This window comes from Triturus cristatus, chromosome 4_2 (genome assembly GCF_964204655.1).
Source record: "Triturus cristatus chromosome 4_2, aTriCri1.1, whole genome shotgun sequence".
Classification (NCBI taxonomy): Eukaryota; Metazoa; Chordata; class Amphibia; order Caudata; family Salamandridae; genus Triturus; species Triturus cristatus.
The window spans coordinates 529,307,827-529,332,264 of NC_140586.1; the positions used below are offsets into that span (position 1 = coordinate 529,307,827).

Sequence of the window (24,438 nt, forward strand, 5' to 3'; positions counted from 1 at the left end):
CCCCCCACACCGCGCGTGCCTTTCTTCCCCCCACACCGCGCGTGCCTTTCTTCCCCCCACACCGCGCGTGCCTTTCTTCCCCCCACACCGCGCGTGCCTTTCTTCCCCCCACACCGCGCGTGCCTTTCTTCCCCCCCACCGCGCGTGCCTCCCCTCCCCCCCCCCCACCGCGCGTGCCTCCCCTCCCCCCCCCCCACCGCGCGTGCCTCCCCTCCCCCCCCCCCCACCGCGCGTGCCTCCCCTCCCCCCCCCTCCACCGCGCGTGCCTCCCCTCCCCCCCCCTCCACCGCGCGTGCCCCCCTCCCCCCCACCGCGCGTGCCCCCCTCCCCCCCACCGCGCGTGCCTCCCTCCCCTCCACCGCGCGTGCCTCCCTCCCCTCCCCCCCACCCCACCTGCCTGCCTCCCTCCCCCCCGCGCGTGCCTCCCTCCCCCCCCTCCCCCCCGCGCGTGCCTCCCTCCCCCCCCTCCCCCCCGCGCGTGCCTCCCTCCCCCCCCTCCCCCCGCGCGTGCCTCCCTCCCCCCCCCCCCCACCGCGCGTGCCTCCCTCCCCTCCCCTCCACCGCGCGTGCCTCCCTCCCCTCCACCGCGCGTGCCTCCCTCCCCTCCACCGCGCGTGCCTCCCTCCACCGCGCGTGCCTCCCTCCCCTCCACCGCGCGTGCCTCCCCTCCCCTCCCCCCCCCACCGCGCGTGCCTCCCCTCCCCCCCCCCCCCACCGCGCGTGCCTCCCCTCCCCCCCCCCCCCACCGCGCGTGCCCCCCTCCCCCCCCACCGCGCGTGCCCCCCTCCCCCCCCACCGCGCGTGCCTCCCTCCCCTCCCCCCCACCGCGCGTGCCTCCCTCCCCTCCCCCCCCACCTGCCTCCCTCCCCTCCCCCCCGCGCGTGCCTCCCTCCCCTCCCCCCCGCGCGTGCCTCCCTCCCCTCCCCCCCGCGCGTGCCTCCCTCCCCTCCCCCCGCGCGTGCCTCCCTCCCCTCCCCCCCGCGCGTGCCTCCCTCCCCTCCCCCGCGCGTGCCTCCCTCCCCTCCCCCGCGCGTGCCTCCCTCCCCTCCCCCCCGCGCGTGCCTCCCTCCCCTCCCTCCCCTCCACCGCGCGTGCCTCCCTCCCCTCCACCGCGCGTGCCTCCCTTCCCTCCCCCCCACCGCGCGTGCCTCCCTCCCTCCCCTCCCCCGCGCGTGCCTCCCTCCCCTCCCCTCCACCGCGCGTGCCTCCCTCCCCTCCCCCCCACCGCGCGTGCCTCCCCTCCCCCATGCTGCTCTCTTGCTGTGTGCTTCTTCCCCGCAGCTCACTGTTGCACTCACTGCTGTCTCAGCCACGTCCTGTGCTTCCCCTTGTTTTTAGTGTTGCTTCCCCCACTCAACCTAGTTGCTGCTTTCCCCACACACTGTGTTGCTTCCTCGCACCCACTTAAAAAATGCTTTCATGCTTGTTTTTAATTTTACTGATTCTACTCTGGTCTGTAAATAAAATATAAAAAATAGCCAGGTCAATTAGTAGGAATTTTCATGTCAGTTGCGCGCGCCTACAAAATGACGCAGCAACAAAGTCATAGTAACTTCCCCCACCTCACTCTTAAGCCATGCTGCTCAGCACCCCTAAGAATGTTTGCAATAGTCAGTAGGCCCCAAAGGCGAGATCTATGAGCTTTACCAATGTTTGTCTAGAATTGTACTGATGTCATGTATTTCTATATCTGCGAGGAAATGCTTATGCAGGAATTCCTCAGAAACATGATATTTATTCCATTCCAAGGAACCAGTCTATTTTGTTTCGGGTTAGTGAACTTTTACCTGGCTCCCCCCTTTCTGCTGAAGTGTTAATTTACTCCATCAAGGAATGAGTAAAGTGTGCCAGGGGCTATGCAACCCTTTTTTTCATGGAGGCAGGGAGTCTTACATGCTAGTAAAAGATGTCTACTTGTTTTGAAGTTTGAAGTCTGTTACAGTTTGGCTCAGTGGTTTGACTAGGACATAGACTAATTTTGCTTATTTAAGACAAAATGCTGCTAATGTTGTATTCCGCACTATGATATTGACCTAGATCCTAGAATCTGACTCCCTGGGTTATTGCAGCATAGCTGAGCAAATTTTGCAGCATCAAAAATGAAACTTTTGTGGCACACCTTTTCATTTTTGTAGGCCTTCATTTTATTCAAAATTCTTTATTTGCAGTCTTAAACATATCAAAACTATTCCAACAGCCTTTCTAATAAGCATGTTTGGTATACATTACTCCTTTGAACCAGCTGCTGTTTATTCTGCCCAGGGCTAGCCTCCTTATGGTTTTAAGGAACTCCTACCATAGAGACGAGCCCTTTTTTATTTTTTTGGTACAAGAAATTTTTTTATTGAGAGATTTTTAAATAAACAAAAAAAAGATCAAACAGAGGCAACATTGAGATGCTGAGGTAGGTAGTTACATGGAAAATAAGTAGGTACGCAGCATACATTGGTAATGATATGTGGGTTCTATAGGAGCATAAGAGAAGTGCAAGCCCGAACTCGGCCTCCAAACACTATATAGAAGAGAGGTTAAGAAATTAAAGATAGCAAAAGCAGAGAAAGAAAATAGAGGAACCCTCTTGTCGATCTCCAAAAAGGGATGCTATTATATCAGCCAACTAGCAGAGACAGTGCATCAAAAAGTATAACACAGTGCATTATAATATCATCTATATAGTACCTACATTACAGCATAATTAATACATGTTCATATAAATGTTGGGATACCTATTTGGTATATGTAGGGGGTGACATGCTGTCTCATGGGGGGTTTTGTCATGGTGAATTAGTTGTCCAGGGACTCCCAGACATTGTTAATGTGTACTTTCCATGGATAATTTTGGAGCGAGATATTGTCTGCTCCTCTCAAGAAAGTAATCCAGTTCAGCCAAGCACAAAAGGAGGTAGAGGCCGTGTTCTTACAGTTAGTCAACATCAATTTACAAGCCAAGGTCATTAGTACATCTACAAGAAGTCAATAATGTTGTGAGTGGATCTGGGGTCTAGGAAACCCCGAATTAAGGAGAGAAATTCTTTAAGATGTATCCCACAAAGAGAGTGAATGAAGTTGAAAACACTATCCCAGAAAGGGGGGACCGCCTTGCAGAGAAAGAGTAAATGGCAAAGGTCACCGGTATCTGCGTGACAATTCCAACAAGTTGGGTCATCTCTAAGAGCCATTTCTTAAAGCCGCGCCGGTGTCCAAAATGTCCTATGGAAGAGGCAGGACTTTGTTTGGGTGAGGGAAGGAGAGATCTTGTGGGATACGACAGACTTCAGATTAACTGCCACTTGACCCTTGGCTAGCCCAGTTTTTTAAGAGTGTTCCCATAATAGATGTGTTTTTGGGCTTTAAGATGTGATAAAGTTTGGAGGACTGGTGACCTGACTTATTGAGGGAGAGCATTCTCTTATTGATGGAAGGGTCTTTGTCCTGGTAACTTATCTTAGACAAACTGACTTTGAGCTTTATAAAGTCATAAAAGTCTGTGTCTAGTAGATGTATTGTTGTTGGAGTATTCTGAAGGGGATTGGTGTGTCTGGGGTGCCCAGTTGCTTTAAGAAGTGGATGCCTTTTGATGCCCATGATTCCCAGAAAATAGTGTTCGAGGCATATGAGCTGAAGATCACACACTGCATAGATCGCCATCTGGTGTTGGGCCCGGATGTTTGCACTTTGTTATTGTCTTGGAAGAAGTCTTTGGAAGTCACACGATAGGTGACTCCTCCTTTGGACAATGGTGCGCATGGGCATCGACTCCATCATCAGATTGTTTTTTTCTGCCATCGGGCTTGGATGTGGTCATCGCGCTCCAGTTCGGTGTCGTTACCGATCTACTTTTCGACGCGAAATCCTTCACCCATTCTTCGGTATTGTTTCGATCGCGTTCTCATTCGGCGCGCATCTCTTCGAACTTGAATTCTTTGATTCCGGTCGTCGACACAGGCCTTCGGGCCTACCTGTGCCATTAGGCTTTTGGCTCATGGAAAGGACTCCCTTCAAAAAGTGTTCTAAATGTGGATCCAAGTTTCCACATGCCGATCTTCACGAGGTGTGTAACCTCTGCCTTTCACTCGAGCACGAGGCCAAAGACTGTCTAGCTTGTGCCTCTTTCCACTCCAAGAAGACAATTCGGGATAGTCGAGCTCGAAGAACCATGGCTCGATCATCGATTCCGGACGATATCTTCCAGGAGGGCATCAACGTGCAGGAGCAGAGCCAAGAGGGCAACATCAGCGCCTCCGAAGCAGACGTCGAAGACATCACTCCGGGGCAGCGGGTCGTAAGTACTGACGTCGACCCCTCCCCCCCCCCCCCCCCCCCCCCCCCCCCCCATCCTCCACCCATTCCAAAAAAGGCTTCGGTCACACCTTCACCTTCAGGCCTAGGTGCACACCGGGACAAAACTTCTAACGCCCCGCCTTCAGGCTCAGCAAAGAAGTCAATACATAAGCCTTCAGGCCACTCGGAATCGAGCCAGCCTGCCGCCAGTGCCGAGACTCCATCCCCGGCACCTAAGAAGACACCATTACCCTCCTCCGCACTAACACCCGGTTCCACATCTGCGCCTTCGGCACTGAAATCTACTGGTACGGACGTCCCGGCTCCAAAAAAATCGTCGGAACCAAGTAAACACTCGGTTACAAAGACCTCAAGCACTCAGCCTTCGGAGCCCAAAAAACCCTCGGAACCGAGCAAACAACCGGTTCCGAGGAATACTGGCGCTCAACCTACGGATCCTAAAAAACCATCGGAACAGAAGAAACAACCAGTGCCGAAGACCCCACCGGAACCTTGGAAAACTCCTGATTCCAGACCTAAGGAGCATAAAACGACTCCAAAACTTGTGCCACACAAACAATCAGAGCCGAAAAAATCTGCAGCGAAACACACTCCAGAGGAGGAGCTTTTTCGACCTGATCCATCCCAAAAAACTCTTCAAAAAGACCCCAAGACAGGTCAACTTATACTTAGTCCTTCCAAGAAAAGGAAAATGGACAAGCCTGTACCCGCTCCACCTCCTTTAAAAAAGAGACATTGCAACTTCTCCTTTAAGGATTCCTTTTCCACCTCCTCCTCCCCATCCCATCTCCAGTGCCCTCACCATCTCCTCCACCTCAGGATGATGACTACACCTCTGAGGACGAAGGGAATTATAAACCCTTAGGGGAACCTAGTCTTCCTGGTACCCCAAAAGACCCATGGGAAGATTGTGACACACCAGATGTCCCCGACACACCACAGGATGACATCTACCCATCTAGACCATCCCCTCCAGAGGATACTATAGGGTTCACTCAGCTCATACAAAGAGCAGCAGAATACCACTGTGTGAAACTGCACACAGACCCTGTAGAGGATGATTTCCTCATGGACACTTTTGCACCATCCCAAGGTCCACTTCCATTCTCCCAATGTTTAAAAGGGGTAATCAAACACGCTCCTGAAGTGTTTAAGGATCCTGTAAGGGCCAGAGTCATTAACCCCAGGGTAGAAAAAAAGTACAAGTCTGCCCCAGCTGACCCTGTTTATATTGAAGGGCAGGTACCCTTGGATTCCTTAGTGGTCTCCAACGCCAGGAAAAGGGCTAACTCCCAAACCACAGGAGATGCTCCACCTCCTGATAAGGAGTCAAAACTGTTGGACACATCTGGTAAAAGAACAGAGTCCCAAGTAGCCAGCATATGGAGAATTGCCAACACACCGGCTTTGCTGGCTAGGTATGATAGGGCACACTACGATGAGCTAGAGACCCTACTACAACACCTTCCAGACCAAAATAAAACACGAGCCAATGATCTCATCCAGGAAGGCAAACTCATAACTAATACCTCCATTCATTGTGCTCTGGATGCTGCAGACACAGCATCCCAAGCTATTAATACCAGTGTCCTTTTACACAGACATGCGTGGCTACGCATTTCGGGCTTCAAACCCAAGGTTCGAACTACCATATTAAATCAACCGTTTGACCAGGAACACTTATTTGAGCCCACTGTAGATTCATCTTTAGAGAAGATGAAGAAGGATACTGACACTGCCAAAGCAATGGGAGCTTTGCAATCACAAGCTCTCAAAAGTTCCTTTTGTCGCTCCTCTTATAGGGGCGACTCTAGAGGTTTCACCACTGATAACCCTTCCACTTCCTACAAGATTCCCACCCAGACCTCATCTAACAGAGGCTATTACAGAGGAGGCTAACAACAAGGGTAGAGGCAAAACTACCAGTACTCGCACCGCCTCCACCCCTAAACAATGACTTCCCTACACTACCCCCGGACCACTCTACTCCAGTTTCGGGAAGATTGCTACAGTTCCTACCTGTCTGGAACAACATTACCATGGACAGGTGGGTGAGACAAATCATCCAATCAGGTTATTGCCTAGAGCTCACTTCAACTCCCCCAAACATACCACCCAAACAGCGTCTAATGTCAGCAGAGCACTTAACGCTTCTAAAACAAGAGGTGCTTTCCCTCCTAGAAAAACATGCAATAGAACCAGTTCCCCTTCATCACCAAAAGACAGGGGTTTACTCCCTCTACTTCCTCATTCCAAAGAAGAACGGAACCCTGAGACCCATTATGGACCTCAGACCATTAAACCTCTACATACAATCAGACCATTTCCATATGATCACTCTTCAACAGATCCTCCCTCTACTCAAACAAGGTGACTTCCTTGCCACATTAGATCTCAAGGACGCCTAGTTCCACATTCCCATTCACCCTGCTCACAGGAAATATCTTCGGTTTGTAGTGGACGGTCAGCATTACCAGTCCAAGGTTCTCCCATTCGGAGTCACCACAGCACCCAGAGTCTTCACAAAATGTCTGGCAGTGGTAGCAGCCCACCTAAGAAGACAACAAATTCACGTCTTCCCATATTTGGATGACTGGCTCATAAACGGCTAGTCACATACCCAGTGTGTAAATCACACACACGCCACAATCCAACTACTTCACGACTTCGCTACCATTAAGGCCAACATCCCTCCCCCCTCCCCCTCCTTTCTTGACCCCCAATGTCCCCCTCCCAAGGGTGAACTCATCACCTTTCCCTCCATCACTAGGGAATCTCTGATCTCCCTAGTTCCCCTGGTCAAATCTGGTTCTCCGCTTGACCCTTGTCCTGCTCACATTCTTCGCCATATCTTTGTTACCTGCCCAGACCCCCCCCCCTTCATCTCCTCAACAGCTCTCTTGCTCAAGGTGTAGTTCCAAACCCCTTGAAGTCCGCGGTTATTGTGCCTATTCTGAAAAAACCTGGGGCAGACCCTTCTGTCCCTGCCAATTTCCGCCCCATCTCCCTCCTGCCATTTTTGGCTAAGGTGCTCGAGCGCCATGTCACCTGCACTCTGAGCTCCTTTGTGGAGATGCATGGAGCTCTTGCCCCTCGCCAGGCTGGCTTCCGCCCCGCACACTCCATGGAGTCCGTTGTCATCTCGGTCCTGGACAACCTCAGGGAGGGTATGGATACTAATCAGCGCCAGGCCCTAGTGCTCCTCGATCTCTCAGCCGCCTTTGATACGGTGGACCACACCATCTTGCTTTCCCGTGTCAGGGCGGCGGGGATCGGGGGGACTGCCCTGGTCTGGCTCTCCTCTTTCCTGAGGGACCGCTCCCAGGCTGTCCGCCTGGGTGACTTCACAGCGGACCTCCGGAAAGTTCAGTGCGGGGTCCCCCAGGGCTCTTCCCTTTCCCCCCTTTTGTTCAATCTGTATGTCGCCCCTCTTATTTTTTCCCTTCAACAGATGGAGGTCGCCGTATTTAATTATGCGGATGACCTCCAGCTTGTTTTCAATCTATCTTCTTCCCCCTCTTCTGTTTAAAACTTTCAATCGGTCATGCTTCATATCAGGGACTGGATGAACCACAATCACCTCAAACTCAATCCCGACAAGACCGAGCTGGTGTTGACGGGTGGTTCATCCAGCCCCTGGTCTCCTCTTTTCTGGCCCCCCTCCCTTGGCCCCTCTCCTGTACCCTCTTCCTCTGTCAAAACACTAGGTTTAAAAATCAATTCTCAACTTACCCTTCACTCCCAGGTTAGCTCTGTGGTATCTTCTTCTTTCCTTTCACTGCGTACTATACGTAGGGTGTCCCGTTTCTTCACTTTCCCTGCCCTTAAGCTCCTCATCCTGGCCATGGTGGTGTCCCGCCTGGATTATGGCAACGCCCTGTATGCTGGTATCCCCGCATATAGCCTGCGACGCCTACAGCAGATACAAAACCAAGCGGCCCGCCTGGCCTTCAAACTCCCTAAATTCCACCACTCCACCCCTCTTCTGAAATCTTTACATTGGCTCCCGGCGCGAGCGAGGGTCCAATTTAAGCTCGCCTCCATCACCTTCTTGGCCCGACTTGGCCTGACACCGGCGTTCATCTCTTCCGAGATCATTCCATATGTTCCCACCAGGGAACTACGTTCGTCCTCCCAGTCCCTCCTCCACGTCCCACGCTATCGGAGAAAGAAATGGGGAGGTTCAAAATTTGCCTCCCTTGCTCCGACCCTTTGGAATTCCCTTCCCCATGAACTTCGCTCTATTACTTTGTACCCGCAATTCCGTAAACACCTCAAGACCTTCCTGTTCATGAAGTCTTTTGAATAATTCGCTAGCAGCTACCCTTCTCTTCTAGCCCAGGACTTTGTTAACTATAGCGCCAAGAAACCGCTGGTAGACGTGCGCTTTACAAGTAATTTCAAACTCAAACTGGGGTTTACCTTAAACCTCACAAAGTCCCACCTCCAACCATTCCACATTCAACAATATCTGGGTGCCACAATAAACACCTCAACAAGCCTTGCATATCCCAGTCCAGCCAGGTTAGCAAGCATGCAAGCCCTTATAATAAGATTCCAGCCGCAACACTCACTTCCAGCTTGGGTGTTCATGCAACTCATAGGGATGATGGCCTTTTGCATATTCATAGTACCTCATGCAAGACTCCAGATGTGCCCCTTACAGGAATGCTTAGTACGTCAGTGGAACCAAGCTCAAGGTCAGCTAACAGATCTGGTGTTGGTGGACGGCTGCACACATTGCTCTCTGCAGTGGTGGAACACCCAAAACCTTTCCAAAGGGCGACCGTTCCTAGAGCCGGTTCCACAGATTGTGCTAACAGCAGACGCATCGCTCACTGGCTGGGTAGCTCATCTACTTCATCACACCATACAGGGCACATGGACACCTCAGCAAAGGCTACTCCACATCAACCATTTGGAGTAACTAGCAATCTTTCTGGCATTAAAATCATTCCAAAAACAGATATCAGGCAAAGCTGTCTTAGTCCGCACGCGCAATATGACAGCAGTGTACTATTTACAAAAACTGGGGGGGGCGCACTCTCTGCAGCTCTCTCAACTAGCACAGAGCATATGGAGGTGGGCTATTCCTCAAAACATATTCCTTTTAGCCCAACATCTCCCAGGAATTCAAAATCACATGGCAGCAGATCTGTTAAGTCGGCAGACACAACAAATTCACGAGTGGGAACTTCATCCACAAGTTCTTCAACTGTTTTCCTAATGTGGGGGCAGCCAGAGATAGATCTCTTCGCCACACATTACAACACAAAATGCCCAAGCTTCGCCGCCAGATATCCACACCCATTGTCCAAAGGCAATGCGATATGGATGAATTGGTCAGGCAGATATGCGTTCGCTTTTCCACCTCTCCCACTCGTTCCATTAGTGGTGCGCAAGCTGCAACAACAGTCACTAACTAGTTGCTCCAACATGGGCCAGACAAGCGTGGTACACAACATTTCTGGAACTATCAGTAGTCCCGCACCAAAAACCACACCTCTCTCCACAGCTCTTAACATAGAACCATGGAGAGATCAGACACCCAGATCCAGCACAGCTCAACCTGGTGATCTGGCTCCTGAAGTCCTAGAGTTTGGTTATATCAATCTTCCACCTGATTGTATTAACTTTATCAAAGAAGCTAGGTGCCTCACCACTAGAGCCTGCTATGCAGCCAAGTGGAAAAGATTTGTTATATACTGTAACAACAACATCAATCCTCTAGATGCCTCCTCTCAGCACATCATGTGTTACCTCTTGCATCTTCCAAGATGTAATCTAGCATACACACATATCAGATTACATCTCGCTGCCATAGCAGCTTACCTACAAAATAGACAACACCTGTCATTTTTCAAGGTGCCTGCCATTAAAGCATTTATGTAAGGTCTCAAAAGAATAATTCATCCCAGAGTACCACCCTCCCCAGTGTGGAATCTAAACATCGTCCTCACAAGACTAATGGGTCCTCCATTCAAACCTCTACATAAATGCATACAATTTTTTACATGGAAAGTCTTTCCTTGTGGCCATTACATCTCTTAGAGTCAGTGAGCTACAGGCACTAACTACTCAAGAACCATTTTTACAACTCCATCATAACAAAGTGGTTCTCAGGACAAATCCCAAATTCCTTCCTAAAGTTATTTCTCCCTTCCATTTTAACCAATCTGTTGAGTTGCCAGTGTTCTTCTCGCAACCACAAACAGTAGCAGAAAGATCTCTTCATACTCTAGACGTAAAAAGAGCACTCCTTTACTATATTGACAGAACAAAACCTTTTCGTAAAACAAAGCAACTTTTTGTATCCTTCTCCCCACCACATAAAGGCAATCCCATATCAAAGTCTGGGATTGCAAGGTGGATTGTCAAATGTATACAAATTTGCGATCACAAAGCAAAACGTACACTGTCTATTCCCCCTAAAGACCACTCTACCCGAAAAATAGGGGCTTCAATGGCATTTTTAGTGAACATTCCCTTAGATCACATCTGCAAAGCAGCTACATGGTCTACGCCACACACATTCACAAAACACTATTGTGTAGATGTGCAGGCAAAACAACAAGCTAGTGTGGGCCAAGCTGTACTCAAAACGCTATTTCATACTACTGCAACAGATACTGGTGTCGCTGCTAAGGAGTACTGCTATGCAATCTATGCACAGTGTGTGATCTGCAGCTCATATGCCTCGAATGGAAAATGCTACTTAGCAGTATGCATCTGTTCTTGGTATGTAGAGCTGCAGATCCACACACGCCCACCCACCTCCCCGGCTACCTTTATCTGTTCCAGTATTATCTTAATTAGATACAACATACATGGACATCTATTTCTGTTTCTCACAAAACTCCATTTCCCTTCTTGGCGAAAAAACTATCTGATGATGGAGTCGATGCCTATGCACACTATTGTCCAAAGGAAGCGTCACCGATCTCGTGACTTCCAAAGACGACTTCCAAGACAATAACAAAGTGCAAACATCCGGGCCCAACACCAGATGACGATCTATGCACAGTGTGTGGATCTGCAGCTCTACATGCCAAGAACAGATGCATACTGGTAAGTAGCATTTTCCTTTCCCCTGGACTTTGATCCTTGGATTGTGCCAGATCGATATCCTGTTCGAGTGATTAAGAGGAGTATCTGAGATCTTATCAATTCTTCTCATCGCTCTTTTAGTATTGTTAAAAACGATGTTACCAGAGGATGTGGGTATTCTGTCACCTGTTAAAAATGCGATAGGATGAAGTGCATCCAGGATTTCTTTTTTTTTTTTTTTATTATTTTTTATTTTGTACTTTCGGCGATGCACATTTGATACATTCATTTAATCATTAACGCAACATAATCCTTTGTATGTTATCAAAAGAAAGAAAGAAAAAAAAAACAAGTATAATCCAGCTAAACAAAACAATACAGCTCTGGCCAATCCCTAGAACAAATATTCCCAATTTACCCTATCCCGTCCCTCCACCGCGCTAATGGCCCCCAAATTCTTATACCTAGAGCTCTCCCCGCTCTACCTTTCCTTGCATATATTGGTTTTTCCAAATTAAATGTGGTAATTAAATTTGCTAACCATACTTGCATAGACGGAGGGGATTTATCTAGCCAAGCCCTGGCTAGGATTAATCTATACACCGCCATCGCCACAAAGACAAATTCCCTCTCTACATTGCTACTTCCATCTTGACCTATCCCTAACAAAATACGCGAGGGAGATAAGGAGATCTGTAGCCCTAGAGCCCTATCCAGAAAAACCTCTATGTCACTGATTAAAGTATGTAATTGTGGGCATGTGGCCAACATGTGAAGTAAATCTGCATCTAGTGCACTACATCGAGGGCAACTTATCCCAGTTATTCCCCCCCATTTAGCAATTCTAGCAGGCGTATGGTATAAGGAAAATAGGGTTTTATAATGTTGAGATTGTAGGGGGGCTGAGCATAAAATATTACACCCCAGATCCAACGACTCCTGAAAATCCTCTATTTCTCCTCCAAGCTTCTCAGCCCACTTACGCTTATGTTTGTCTAGATCATCCACTTTAGTTTGGACTAGTATCGCGTAGGCTGACCTAATATTGTGATAGCCGCCCGTAATTAAAATCTCCAGAAAATCGTTTGTTATATCCTGCTGATCCACCTCGTTTATCACCCAAGAAGCTTCTGAGTTGTAAATACTTAAAAAAATCTCTCCTATTTAGATCGTATTTATTTGCCAGTACCTCAAAATGTACCACTCCCGCAACCTCTCTTAGATCCCCAACTTGGTTAATACCTTTTCGATTCCATTCGGCCATAACTGTATCCGAGAAAATTTCTGAGGGAAACGACTTATTGTTATATAATTTAAGATATCTATTATATCGACCAAGTCCCGTCTTCCTCATAAAAGCCTTCCATACATTTAAGGCCGCATTTAGTGTCTTAAATTGCTTCCTTCTAAGATGGCCAAAATCAGTAAAATATAACAAGCAATTTTCTGTCTCTTGTCCCAACAGGATTGCATAGACATCTGTAGATGCGGAAGTAATTTTTTGAAGCATCCCCCCTCCTCCGATTAAGCCCTGCATATATTGAAGGGCAGTTGCCAAATAATATAATCTAATGTCCGGGGCTCCCCACCCCCCTCTGTCTCTCGGTAAGGTCATAAATTTATACGCCCTACGAGTTTTCCCGTGGGCCCATATAAACTTATTGAGAGTACCTTCCAGTATATTAAACCATTTGGCTTCGAAAATTAACGGGATTGCTCTAAATAAATAAAGAAATTTTGGCAATATACTCATTTTTAACACGTTAGTGCAACCTACTAGAGAAAGATGTAAATTATTAATCCTATTTAAGTCCGTTTTTACTTTCTCAAGGAGAGGGGTTATATTACTCTCAACAAGGGTATCTAATTTTGCAGATATTACTATGCCTAAGTATGTAGCCGAAATAGTCACCCTAGAATCAGTGCAAGAGATAACTTTATTCACAACTATCTGAGTCTTAGATCTATTTAGCTTGTATCCTGAAATTTGACCAAACTTGCTAGCTTCCCTTTCAACCTCTATAACTGCTAAGTCTGGGTTCGGGGGGAGTATAGCGACATCATCTGCATACGCCAGAATTTTAATTGGACAACCGTTTAAAACCATTGGTAGAATCTCTCTGTTTCTGTCCAATTTCCGTAAAAAAGGCTCAAAAAATAACGCAAATAATAAGGGGGATGAGGGACAGCCTTGTCTCGTTCCCCTAAAAATTGCAACTGAGTCTGAATATCCTCTATTTACCCTAATTTTAGCTATTGGGCATTCATATAGGGCTCTAATAGCTGTTATAAAGCCCTCTCCAATACCACTCCATCTCAAAACTGTCCACAGGAAACCCCAGGCGACCCTGTCAAAAGCCTTTTCGGCATCCAGAAACAACGCTGCCACAGGGTCGCCCAGGGACTCCGCGGCATCGAACACTGTTATGAGCGTCCTGACGTGCTGAGTAGTTCCCTTGCCTGGTATAAAGCCATGCTGGGATGGATTTACCAGCTGCTCTATATTACCTGCTAGCCTTGTTGCCAGCATTTTTGAATAAAGTTTAATGTCGGCATTCATAAGAGTGATGGGTCTATATGAACCCGGGTGTGACGGAGGTTTACCTTTTTTGGGAATGACTATAATATCCGCAGCTCCCCAAGACTCGGGAGGAGAGCCCCCTTGTTGTGTAAGTAGCATAATGTTAAACATATCTTCACCTAAAGTGTCTTGGAATACTTTATAAAATTCCACCGGGATTTGGTCTGGCCCTGCCGCTTTCCCCGAGGGGAGACTCCTGATTGCTCCCTTAAACTCCTCTATATGGAAAGGAGCGTCCAGCCCCGCCTTATCCTGTGCGGACAGAGAGGGAGCTTGGATATCCACCTCTTCCTCTGTTAGAGTACTCCCTTCCTCACGAGTATAAAGTTTGGCATAAAACTCCCGAAATACTTCCCGGATAAGATCGGGGTCTGTGACTAGATTACCCTGACTATCATGGATTTCCTTAATATCAGCCATGGCTGTACGCTGCCAACATAGTTCTCGATTGTCTCTAGTAGAGAGGGAATTGAGTGTGTTGCTTCTTCCGACATAATCAAAAAATTTAATCGGCGTATGCAGCCACCGTTATTGTCTTTTGGTTGAAAGTATCTCCTGAGATGGAGGGGTTTGAGTGAATCGTGTGGAGGAGTGGCTCCAGAGTCAGGAGGAAGAGGGATGGAGACTGGGCAGCCTTGACGGGTACCTCTCTCCAAATTGAAAGATGCCGATAAGAGACCGTCTGAACATACTCTGGCGGAAGGGGAGCTATATAGGGCCATGACCATTCTTGTGAAGGTCACACCCAGGTTGTACTTCAACAGGGTCTCTCAAAGGAAGGACCAAGAGACCCTGTCAAATGCTTTCTCTGAATTGAGGGTGACAGCTACTGTAACAGAGTTAGAGAGTTTGGCTTTCTCAATGAGGTGACATAGGAGGTGTGTGTTGTCGCTGGACATTCTGCTTTTCATGAATCCCACCTGGGACTGGTTAATTAAGGATGGCAATAATGGTTCTAAAATTTTACAGAAGATTTTGGCATAGATTTCTGCATCTAGATTAATTAGAGAAATTGACCTGTATTCTTTTTTTTACCAGCAAGGGATCTTTACCCTCTTTTGGAATATCCACTATGGTGGCTTCGCAGGTAGAGCCTGAGATGGAACATGAGGCTGAGAAGTGCTGGAATAAGTCCAGTAGAGCAGGATTAAGTACTGGGGCAAATGTTTTATAAAATGTCGCCAGAAGGCCATCAGGGCCTAGAGCCTTGTTAGATTTGAGGGAGTCAACTGCATTGGACACTTCTTCAAGTGTTATTAGTTTACTGAGCCGTAACTTATCCTGGTCCGTGATAGACAGGAGTGTGGACTCCTCTAGGTATTTTTTGCACTCCTCCACTTGGGAGGGGGATTCTTCCTTGTATAGGGATACGTAGAAGTCTCTAAGAATCTCTATAATTTTATCGGGATTCGAATGGAGAACATTGAGATTGTCTTTGAGCGAGTTAATCCGCCTACGGTTTTGTTTATGTTCGAAGTATGAGGCCAGAATTTTCCCTGCCTTATTGGCATCACAAAGTTTTAGTGACTTTTATTTATTAATCCAGATCCCGACCCTATCACTCAGAATTATGTTGTACTCTTATTTTTTGCTGGATAGGGAGGAGAGGGTTTGGGTGTCCGGGTGGGATATGCATGTTAATTCCAGTGCTTTAAATCTCTTTCTCCAAGGAATCAATATCTCTGTTGTGGGCTTTGTTTGATTTAGATTGAATTTCAATTAGGGCACCCCTAACAGTGCCCTTGAGAGCATCCCAGTTGATAATCGGGGAAGTATCTGAAACTCTATTTTCTTTCAGGTAGTTCTTAATCGTAGATACAATTGTGGCCCTGGATGTGGCATCTTTGACTGACTCCTCGTTGAATCTCCAGGTCTTTTTAGTGGTTCTCGTGTTGGTGCCCATGAGCGACAGGGTAATCGCCAAGTGATCTGAGATCAGCCTGGGTAAGATGTCTGACTGGTCTATTAGGTGTGTATGAGACTTGGAAATCAGAAGATAGTCAATCCCGGAGTAAGAGTTATGGGGATTGGAGTTTAAAGTATAGTCCCTTGTATCTGGGTGCTACAGTCTCTAAGGGTCAAGTAGGCTGAGTCTGGTGCCAAAGTTTGAGAAGCGATTTGTGTGATCTGGTGGAGTGAAGTGCTGCTTTGGATTGACGGTCTATGGTTAGGTCAATGGGAAGATTGAGGTCACCCCCAAAGATAAGACTGTCAGTGGGGATCTGATTCAGGGGGTGGCTAAGGAGTCCCAAAAATCTGAATCCTCACCATTTGGACCATACACATTGAGGACATAAAGGCAATTGTTATTTTTGGATAGTTTTGTAAGGATCCATCTACCGTTGTCATGAGTGGCGTGAGAATCAATAGTGAGGTCGGAGTGTTTAGAGATTAACGGGAGTACCCCACCTTTTTTACTGTTGGCCTGGTAGCAGAGGGTGTCAGAGAGCTAGCTACTCCCTAAGGAGGTCACTTCCCTATGGGATACTTTTGTTTCCTTTTGGAGAATCACGTCTGCTTTAAGCTTGTAGAGGTAATTCTCGTTTTTTGTTGTTGTTTTTTTTCGTTTAACTGGGTGATTAAGACCCCTGAAGTTTAGTGACACAATTTTCAGATTCTTATCCACGTGATGCTTATTCATGCTGAAGGGGACAGTCTATGCAGTAGTGATGCTTGGGAGGGTTATGCATGTGGATTAAAGCTGGTTGGGAGACGCTAAGATCAGCATAGAAAGAGTCTGTGGGATCCAAGCACACACATCCACTAGCGACCTGAGAGAGTTTAAGATCAACACTTGACTCTCTGTTTGCAGCGCAGTACAGTTTCGCATGACAAAACAGTACATCACGTCAACCCAGGGAGTCTGCAAGACCTGGCCACTGTTTGGCTGATTAGTCGAGTGTGAATCAAATGAGAGCGCAAGAGGAGAATAGAACCAAAATACCAGCAGTAACAGAAAAGAATACAAATCTAGACCCAAACTCCATTCCCTCCCTCCCTTCCCATACCCAATCCCTCACCCACCCCATCCCAAACATTGACTGTGAGGGTGACGACAACGGAGTGTAGCAGCCCCATGGTGTACAGTAGTGCTTACAAACGGTGTGGTGTTAATTGGATCTTAATTGAAGTTTGAGATAGAATCTCAGAACCTAAATACTGGTGTACCTACTTGATCTTCAATGACAAGTTAGCCTGATTTGTAGCATAGGCCCCCCCAATATGAAAAGAGACCCAATGAACCAACAAGCCAAGGAGGAAGTGGACCCTTCACAAACCAATTTATTCACGTGGGCCTAGTGACTGGGGTTTATTCAAACCAACTATAAGCCCCTCAAGACGGCAAGGTGTTGGCATGCTGGAAGGTATGTAGAAGGTAAAGTGTCACATAAGTAATGTCAAGTAGGTATAGTGTCAAGCATACGGATTAAATACGGGCCTGACCGCGCTGATGCTAAAGTGTTGTAGTGTATACAATCGAAAAGCTGAGTAGTAGTGGAATGGCCATGTCTGGTCGGCATCGTGTTAAGAAAGTGAACAAGCGAACAAAACGAGAGGACCCAACCGGATAACAGTTGCCTAACCATGTGTAGCCAGTGTAGTGTATGTAAATGAACTGTGGAACCCAGCAGAGCTTTGCTGCAAGTGGACAACAAAGACTAGAAGGCCCAAGAGGCGCAGTGTGTATAACAAGATAACCAGGGGGAACACAAGAAGGTATCATCCCAACCTGCCCCAAATGCAGAGGTATAAACCAGAGAATTAAAAAATGATCCTGAGAAAATTGAAGAGGTCAGCGAAGGCCTTTTGAATCGAGATTTGGGATGGATAGTGGAGCTGGATGCGTGTCCATTGAGGTTCCATCCCTTTCATTTAAGAAGTATTGCAGGGCTCTGTGGTCAGAGAAGACAAGTTGCCATCCATCATCTTGAATTCTGAACTTGGAAGGCGGAATGAACAAGCCCTTTACATCTACTTAAAGTGAATTTTTATGGCCATCCAAGTGCAGTGAACTCTTACAGACTCTTTTGACTGTGTCGATGGCTTGTCCCCTTTCTGGTTACTTTGCTCTGCCCCTTCCCTCTACTGGTGGCTTCTTTCTGCCCTTTCATTCTACAAGAAGACTGCTCATGCACTGAATGCAGGTGGCTTCCCTCTCTGCTCTTATCAGCACAAGTGTTTCTCTGCAGGTTGCTTCACCCTGTCCCTTTTATCTGCATGTGTGCTGCCTCTACCCCTTACATTTTCAGTTGGCCTTCTGTGTCCTTCCCCTGAAAAGGTGGCATATCTACCATTCCCTACATACATCTGTCTACCTTCCCTTTAGACCCTATTCCTCTGACACTTTGGATGTTGGCAGCGTATCTACATGTGCCTTGTGCAGCTTGTTCATTGTGCAGTTAACGTCCTGTTTTCTTCTATGCGCCCCTTCCCTGCCCAGGCTATTCATATATGCTGCATCTATCAGAAATGTGGGAAACCTTTGCACTGCTGTTACTTGTACTTTACCTTTTCTGTGTGTTAGAGAAGCCTGCACTACTGTTCTTTTTGCAATACTTCTACTGTTTGTGAGGGAAACTTGCCCTATTACGGTCTGTGTCATACCTTTTTGTGTGTACTTGGGAAGCTTGCACTGGGACGTATTTGCTGTGCTTCATCTCTACACAAAGCAACCTTGCACTGCTGCATGTTCTATGTGCATGTGTGAGTAGCCTGATTGATGCACATGCAGTGTGAAGGACGTTTGCACTTGCTGAGGTGCTTTTGTGCTACCAGTCTCACAGGTTGGTCTCACTGAACCGGACATATTGGGCAGAACAGAGCATTGATGGTAAATGGGATTCATCCCCAATTTCTTCAGTCTAGGGTGTGCTAGCTGAGGCAGGAAATAGGCATCTTAAGAGTGGAGTGAGGTGCTTTAATTCCTGGGAATGGCAGTAATAAAGGCATACATCTACAAGAATGATAATAGTTGAAATGGGATAATCGGATAGAGACTACTAGCCGCAGATTCCTTAACGTAGAATTAGCCCCAGGCGGGAGACTGGACCTGGAAAACCTTCTTGCCCAGCATCTCTGTGCGCCGGGGGGGCGGTACCTCACGACTCCGCCCCGACGTCAGGTGGGCCCTCCAAATATTTCAGCATGGCTATGGTCTGCTCTTTTTTTCTACCCGCCGCACCTTCATGAGACTCAGAAGCTGCTCTCAGAGGAGCACCTGTCCATTCTAATACAAGAGGTGCAAGCGTTACTCTCCAGAGGAGCCATTGTGAGAATGATGGAGGGCTTTAGCTTGTCTTGCATCTTAGTTTTCTAAAAGCTCACACTGGCCCAGGTTCTACCTGCCCTGGATCTAGACGACTGGAAGGTAGCCTTGGATCTGCAGGACACCTATTTTCATATGCCCATCCTCCAGTTCAGTGTAGATCAAGAGTATTTTCAGTTTTCCATGCTCCCATTTGGGATCCTCAGTGCCCCTTGAGTGTTCACAAATGTGAGGTTTATGGTCGTCTTAGCTTTAGAGGTTATGAATAACAGTTTCCTCTGCCTCGATCACTGGCTGACCACAGTCAGTTCGGCATCATCTCCAAACAACTGCAAACGTCCTGACATCAGTTGGGTTCTCGATCAATGAGCCAAAGTTGCCCTGGACTCTTTCACAGAGGCTTCCTTTTACATGAGTGGTCTTGGAAGCAGTGCAGTGCAGGGACACTAATCTGCTGCAACAAGTCCACAACATTTGGGCTGTGATCCTAATGTTTAAACCTCACTTCTAGATCTTAGTGAGAACAGTTTTGAGGATTAAGGACCTGTTAGCCGCCTGCCCAAGTCTAAGTGGGCCCAGCACAAAGGCAACCTGTCACATATCATTCAGGTTTTGGATGTGACTGACACAATCTGCATTGGTTGATGTCTATCAGTACTACCCTCCATTCCACCTTTTTTTGGAGAAACTGGTGCTGAGGACTTGCCTTCCTTCTTGCCAAAAGGCATGACTCCTTTCCCCGCTTGGCAATCAGTTATTCTCTCAGCATCTAGCAGTCACCATCTAGCCATGGGCGGGAGCACTGCTATGAATCCAGTCTGGTGCCTGGTGAGTATTCTGAAGTGAGGAATCTGCGGTTAGAGTATCCACCAGAGACAGCATTACTGAAGGTAAGTAACCTGTTGGGTATGTTCGTTTTGTCAGTATGTACAATGGAATAGAATGAATGAGAATGCATGACTCCATCATGTGCTATTAATATGAATGCTACTACTCCGTTTAGAGTATCCACTGTTAAAGCTGTATTATCTGCCACAAAATCCTTACAGTTGCATCTTTACTTTCCATTTATGTGTTTTCTCTCATAATACAGGAGGCTGCATCTGTTGGATTTTTTTTGGTGATTCATTTTTCCCATTTAAAAAAATAACTTCCTCACCCTATTTAGGAATAGAAGTACACTTCTAATAAATTGGGTTCAAAGCAACCTGCCTGTTTTTTATGTGTTTTTTTTTTTTATCTCTTTAATTCCCAAGGTTCTCGAACTATCCCCCTTTAAAACAGCAGAGTGCAAGTCATCCACAATGTCACTACTCCTCTGGTCTGCAATATGTTTAGGCTTGTCATAGTTAAATTCATATATAGTGTGTTCAGTATGACAAACTCCCCTGTTTAAGGTCGCAAGTCTCTTCAGTTATCAGTCTCTTAATCAAATTCCAGCTTTACATTCTGTCCGGAGCTGTGCATAGGAAGCATAGGCTTCTCAATGGTTCTATATAAAGTCACATCCGTCCCGGTTTGGACATGAATCAAACTCTGCTACAATTAAACAAATTGAAAATGTTCTTTTCCCCAGTCATGTTGTAAAGGTAGCCCAATCTGTTATTTTAATGAAAGCAAGTGATATGATTGCTTTGGAAAACTCTAGGCAGCAATTGAAGAATCATTTCTTTTGTGAAAGTGAAAGTTAACCACAAATAGTGAACTAATCATTAATTCCTTTGGTGCACCGCTCCAAAATTATTTGATTTGTATTTGACAAAGCTGTTAATAGTCCAGGCACTGGCTGGGACAAGTGTGCGTGCACTTGTATAAGCTTACATCTTTTTTCGTGAAAGGCTAATAGAGAACAAAAGCATTTTACTCTCATTGAACATCACACTACCAATGACTTGCTCTCAGGTTATATGCATCATTAAAAATCACACTGTTTTTATTTTGTCAGCTACTGAGAAGGAATCCAGAACGTCGTCTTGGAGCCAGTGATAAGGATGCAGAGGATGTGAAAAAACATCATTTTTTTCGGGTAGGTGGTGTTTTAACTAACATGGAAAATTAAGCGCAATGTTTGAAATCTGTAATAACAGCTTCACTATATTTTACAGCAAATCGATTGGAACGCATTGTTGGCAAAGAAGGTGAAGCCCCCTTTTGTACCCACCATTAAAGGACGGGAGGATGTTAGTAATTTTGATGACGAATTTACCTCAGAAGCACCCATTTTAACCCCACCACGGGAACCAAGGTTTCTTTCCGAAGAGGAACAGGAAGCTTTCCGAGATTTTGACTATATTGCTGATTGGTGTTAAATTTCAGACGTTATCACTAAATTGGCCAGCTAATGAGACCAACAAAAGAGAGGCAATATTTTGAATTGCTGTTTGTGCCATCATACATCACCTGATTTGAATCACATGAAGATTTATTTTAAAGCATCATTTTAATACTTTGTCAAGGAGTGGCCAATTTCACTGTATACTTTTTTATGTGAACACTGGACAGCAGTTTTAAGGAGTTCCGTCAAGCGGAATTGTGAATAGTTTGACCCAAACACTCCTATTCACAGGAATATATTTGGATCTTCTTTCTACTTTCTGTCGCATTTCTGCAAAGTACTTGCCTTATTTGGATGACTGGCCTGATTTTCCACTAAAGTAACTTAATAAGACCTTGTTGAAAATAGATGTAGAGTGCTATTCACATGGAATGCAGTTTCATTTAGTGTAAGGCAGATACTGTTCATTTTCAGTGAAGTTTATACAATTACTGTAATTCTGTCTACAATGTGCAGTGTTACATTTATATGCTCGCTTGGCCATAGTTTTCAAATCATGGAAATTGAAAACTTACCTGGATTTGTAATTCTTTTATGGTATTTAAGAGGGAAATGATGTATGCCTTAACCTTTTTAGATAATGGTGCATGTGCTTCCATAAGAAAATGAATGGGTTACCAAAGTCATTGGTCAATTTGTCTTTGCCTTATCAAGTTTCCAAGCCGTGCTACGAACAAGGAATATACAAAACTGCAAGTATTGAGATGTGAGGAAGGAAAGCAAGATTTCTTCAGTCTTATTCATGACTGTCAGCATGTGCTTGTTCCTGCTCAACGGATTTCCTTTTCCAATCAACAACATATCTTTAACCACATACAACCTTTGAGTATATGGAGACTTTTCCATCTGATCAATGAACAGTACTTGTATGTGGCTTACTTGTAATAACTGTATGCTGTATTTAGCATTTTATTTTATGTTGTATTTGTTATGTAAAATAATGGTGTGATGATCTAGAGGTTTTCACTGTATACATGCTGTGAACATGTATATTTGGAAGTTGTAATCTATTTTGATATTCAGGCGTGTAAGTAAGCATACCATTTAATTTGTTTTGATCAATAGTTACAGGAACACAGTCAAGCTCAACAGTTTAACCAGAGTCACTTGTATACATTTTTGGCCACAGGATTCCAAATGTATTGGCAATAACTGAGGGTAAAAGCAATATGTTGTAACAGAAAGTATAAATATTTTTGATAAAACAGTGTATATTTTATAAATCTATTGTAACACTAATCATCTGTACCTCGAAAGTTAAATGCCTTCATCAGATATTCTGTATGATTTTATATGGTTAAGTTCTTATTTGTACCCATTTAGTGTATTTCCAAAGGAAAAAATACTTGGCGGCAAGTAAGACCAATTTTTCCTCGATTGTGATATCTGTCTGTTTGTAACTAGGGTTTCCAGGGAAAATGAAGTCTGAACTTTAAAATGTGCTTATTTATTGAATATATCACAACAGAACTGTGTATTTAAGTGACAGATGCCAAGATAGAAAATTTTAAATTTATATTTCCAAAAGAGACTGTTTCTAGAAACAGCTTACCTTATTATGAATAACACAGCAGAGTTGGTGGCCATTGACTTACATTTTCCGTAAAGGACAAATCCTGTGTGTCCATGCATGCAAAATTATTTTGCTATCTGAAAGAATGAAGTACAGTATTGAACTTTTATTATGTTACCAGTGCTTGAATTATCCATTTCCCATCAAAGAAATGTGTTTCAGCATTTTAGTAAAAGTGTGCAGTGATGAAAAAACTTGTTTTAAGGTTTGGATTACTAGTTTGAGGAAATTCTTGCTGCACTGTGCACCCTTTAAATAAAAACAGGATTGAGGTTTTACTACATATATATGTACATAGTGATAAATATGTATATATCACTTTTGAGGTACAGTTTGAAGGCTCTACAGATTCTGAGATCTGTAGACGATGTATAAAAGAGCATTTTAGCATTAGAAACTGACATATCCATTTGCTACTACATAATTGTACATAAAACTATTTTTATTATAAGTGAATCACTAAAAGTAGAGGGCAGGGTATGTTCACAAAATTAAGTTGAAGAAAGCACTAATTTTATCTTTGTAGTTTTTTAAAGGTATCAAGTATTTTTAGTCAGAGTAAGATTTTAAACTCTTGATTGTAAATATATTTTTCTATAGCTGTAAGTGGCTGCTCAAGCACTTTGTAAGGAATGTAGGACATTTTAGAATGGTACACTATGCATTAAAATCAAATGTGCCTTTAACATATGTCATTCTAAAGAGAACCAAGTGTTTTGCAGTCAAGTAATATCTTAAATGCACAAAATTAAAACATCAAATAGATTCCGCTTCATGTTTGAAGTATGCTTTACTTTCTATAATGTGTTGTGGTGGTAGTTGAAATATTAGAATTTTTGCAAACTGTGATTTGAGATGTGTGCACTGTTGCGAGCAGAGTGGAATAAAATAGCTTTTGTACAAGAACAAAATGGTACCTAAACTAATGCAATGTTGGTGTTACTATTTGGAATAATTATGAGTCTAGTAAGGACACAGACCGGTAAGGATTCTGCTTATCTCCATTCCATTTCATTACTCTTATTTTGCATAATCATTTCATCAAACCATATTAATTAGACAAAGGAAACTGTGATTCCAAAACTGAAGTAAGGTTAACGTTAAAATAACCAGTTGAATTAAGACATGCTGCTTCTTACCTGCCCCTGTTAAAACCAGAACAGATAATCAAATCACATAGCTTGAGTGGGACAGATGTCGCCTTAAATTATCAAGTCAAGAATGCATCTGAATATGTAACATCTCAGGAGGGAAGAGCCCCCTCCCCCCTCCCCCCCCCCCCCCCCCGTTAATGCTAGAATCATGACCCCTTTTTTTGCAACATCTTGGAAAAA

The 24,438-nt window shown here is 45.5% G+C and overlaps 1 protein-coding gene across 4 annotated transcripts in view; it reads left to right on the forward strand.

Annotated features, from left to right (window-relative positions):
• PKN2 (protein kinase N2) overlaps positions 1-23,879 on the forward strand; it is a 793,532-nt gene extending 769,653 nt beyond the window's left edge. For all 4 annotated transcript variants that reach the window (XM_085602131.1, XM_085602129.1, XM_085602128.1 and 1 more), the window contains 2 exons: positions 21,142-21,222; positions 21,302-23,879. In XM_085602131.1, the coding sequence (XP_085458257.1) occupies positions 21,142-21,222; positions 21,302-21,505 (285 nt within the window). In that variant the 3' untranslated portion in view covers positions 21,506-23,879. The remainder of the gene's footprint in view (positions 1-21,141; positions 21,223-21,301) is intronic.
• The last annotated feature ends 559 nt before the right edge of the window (positions 23,880-24,438 follow it).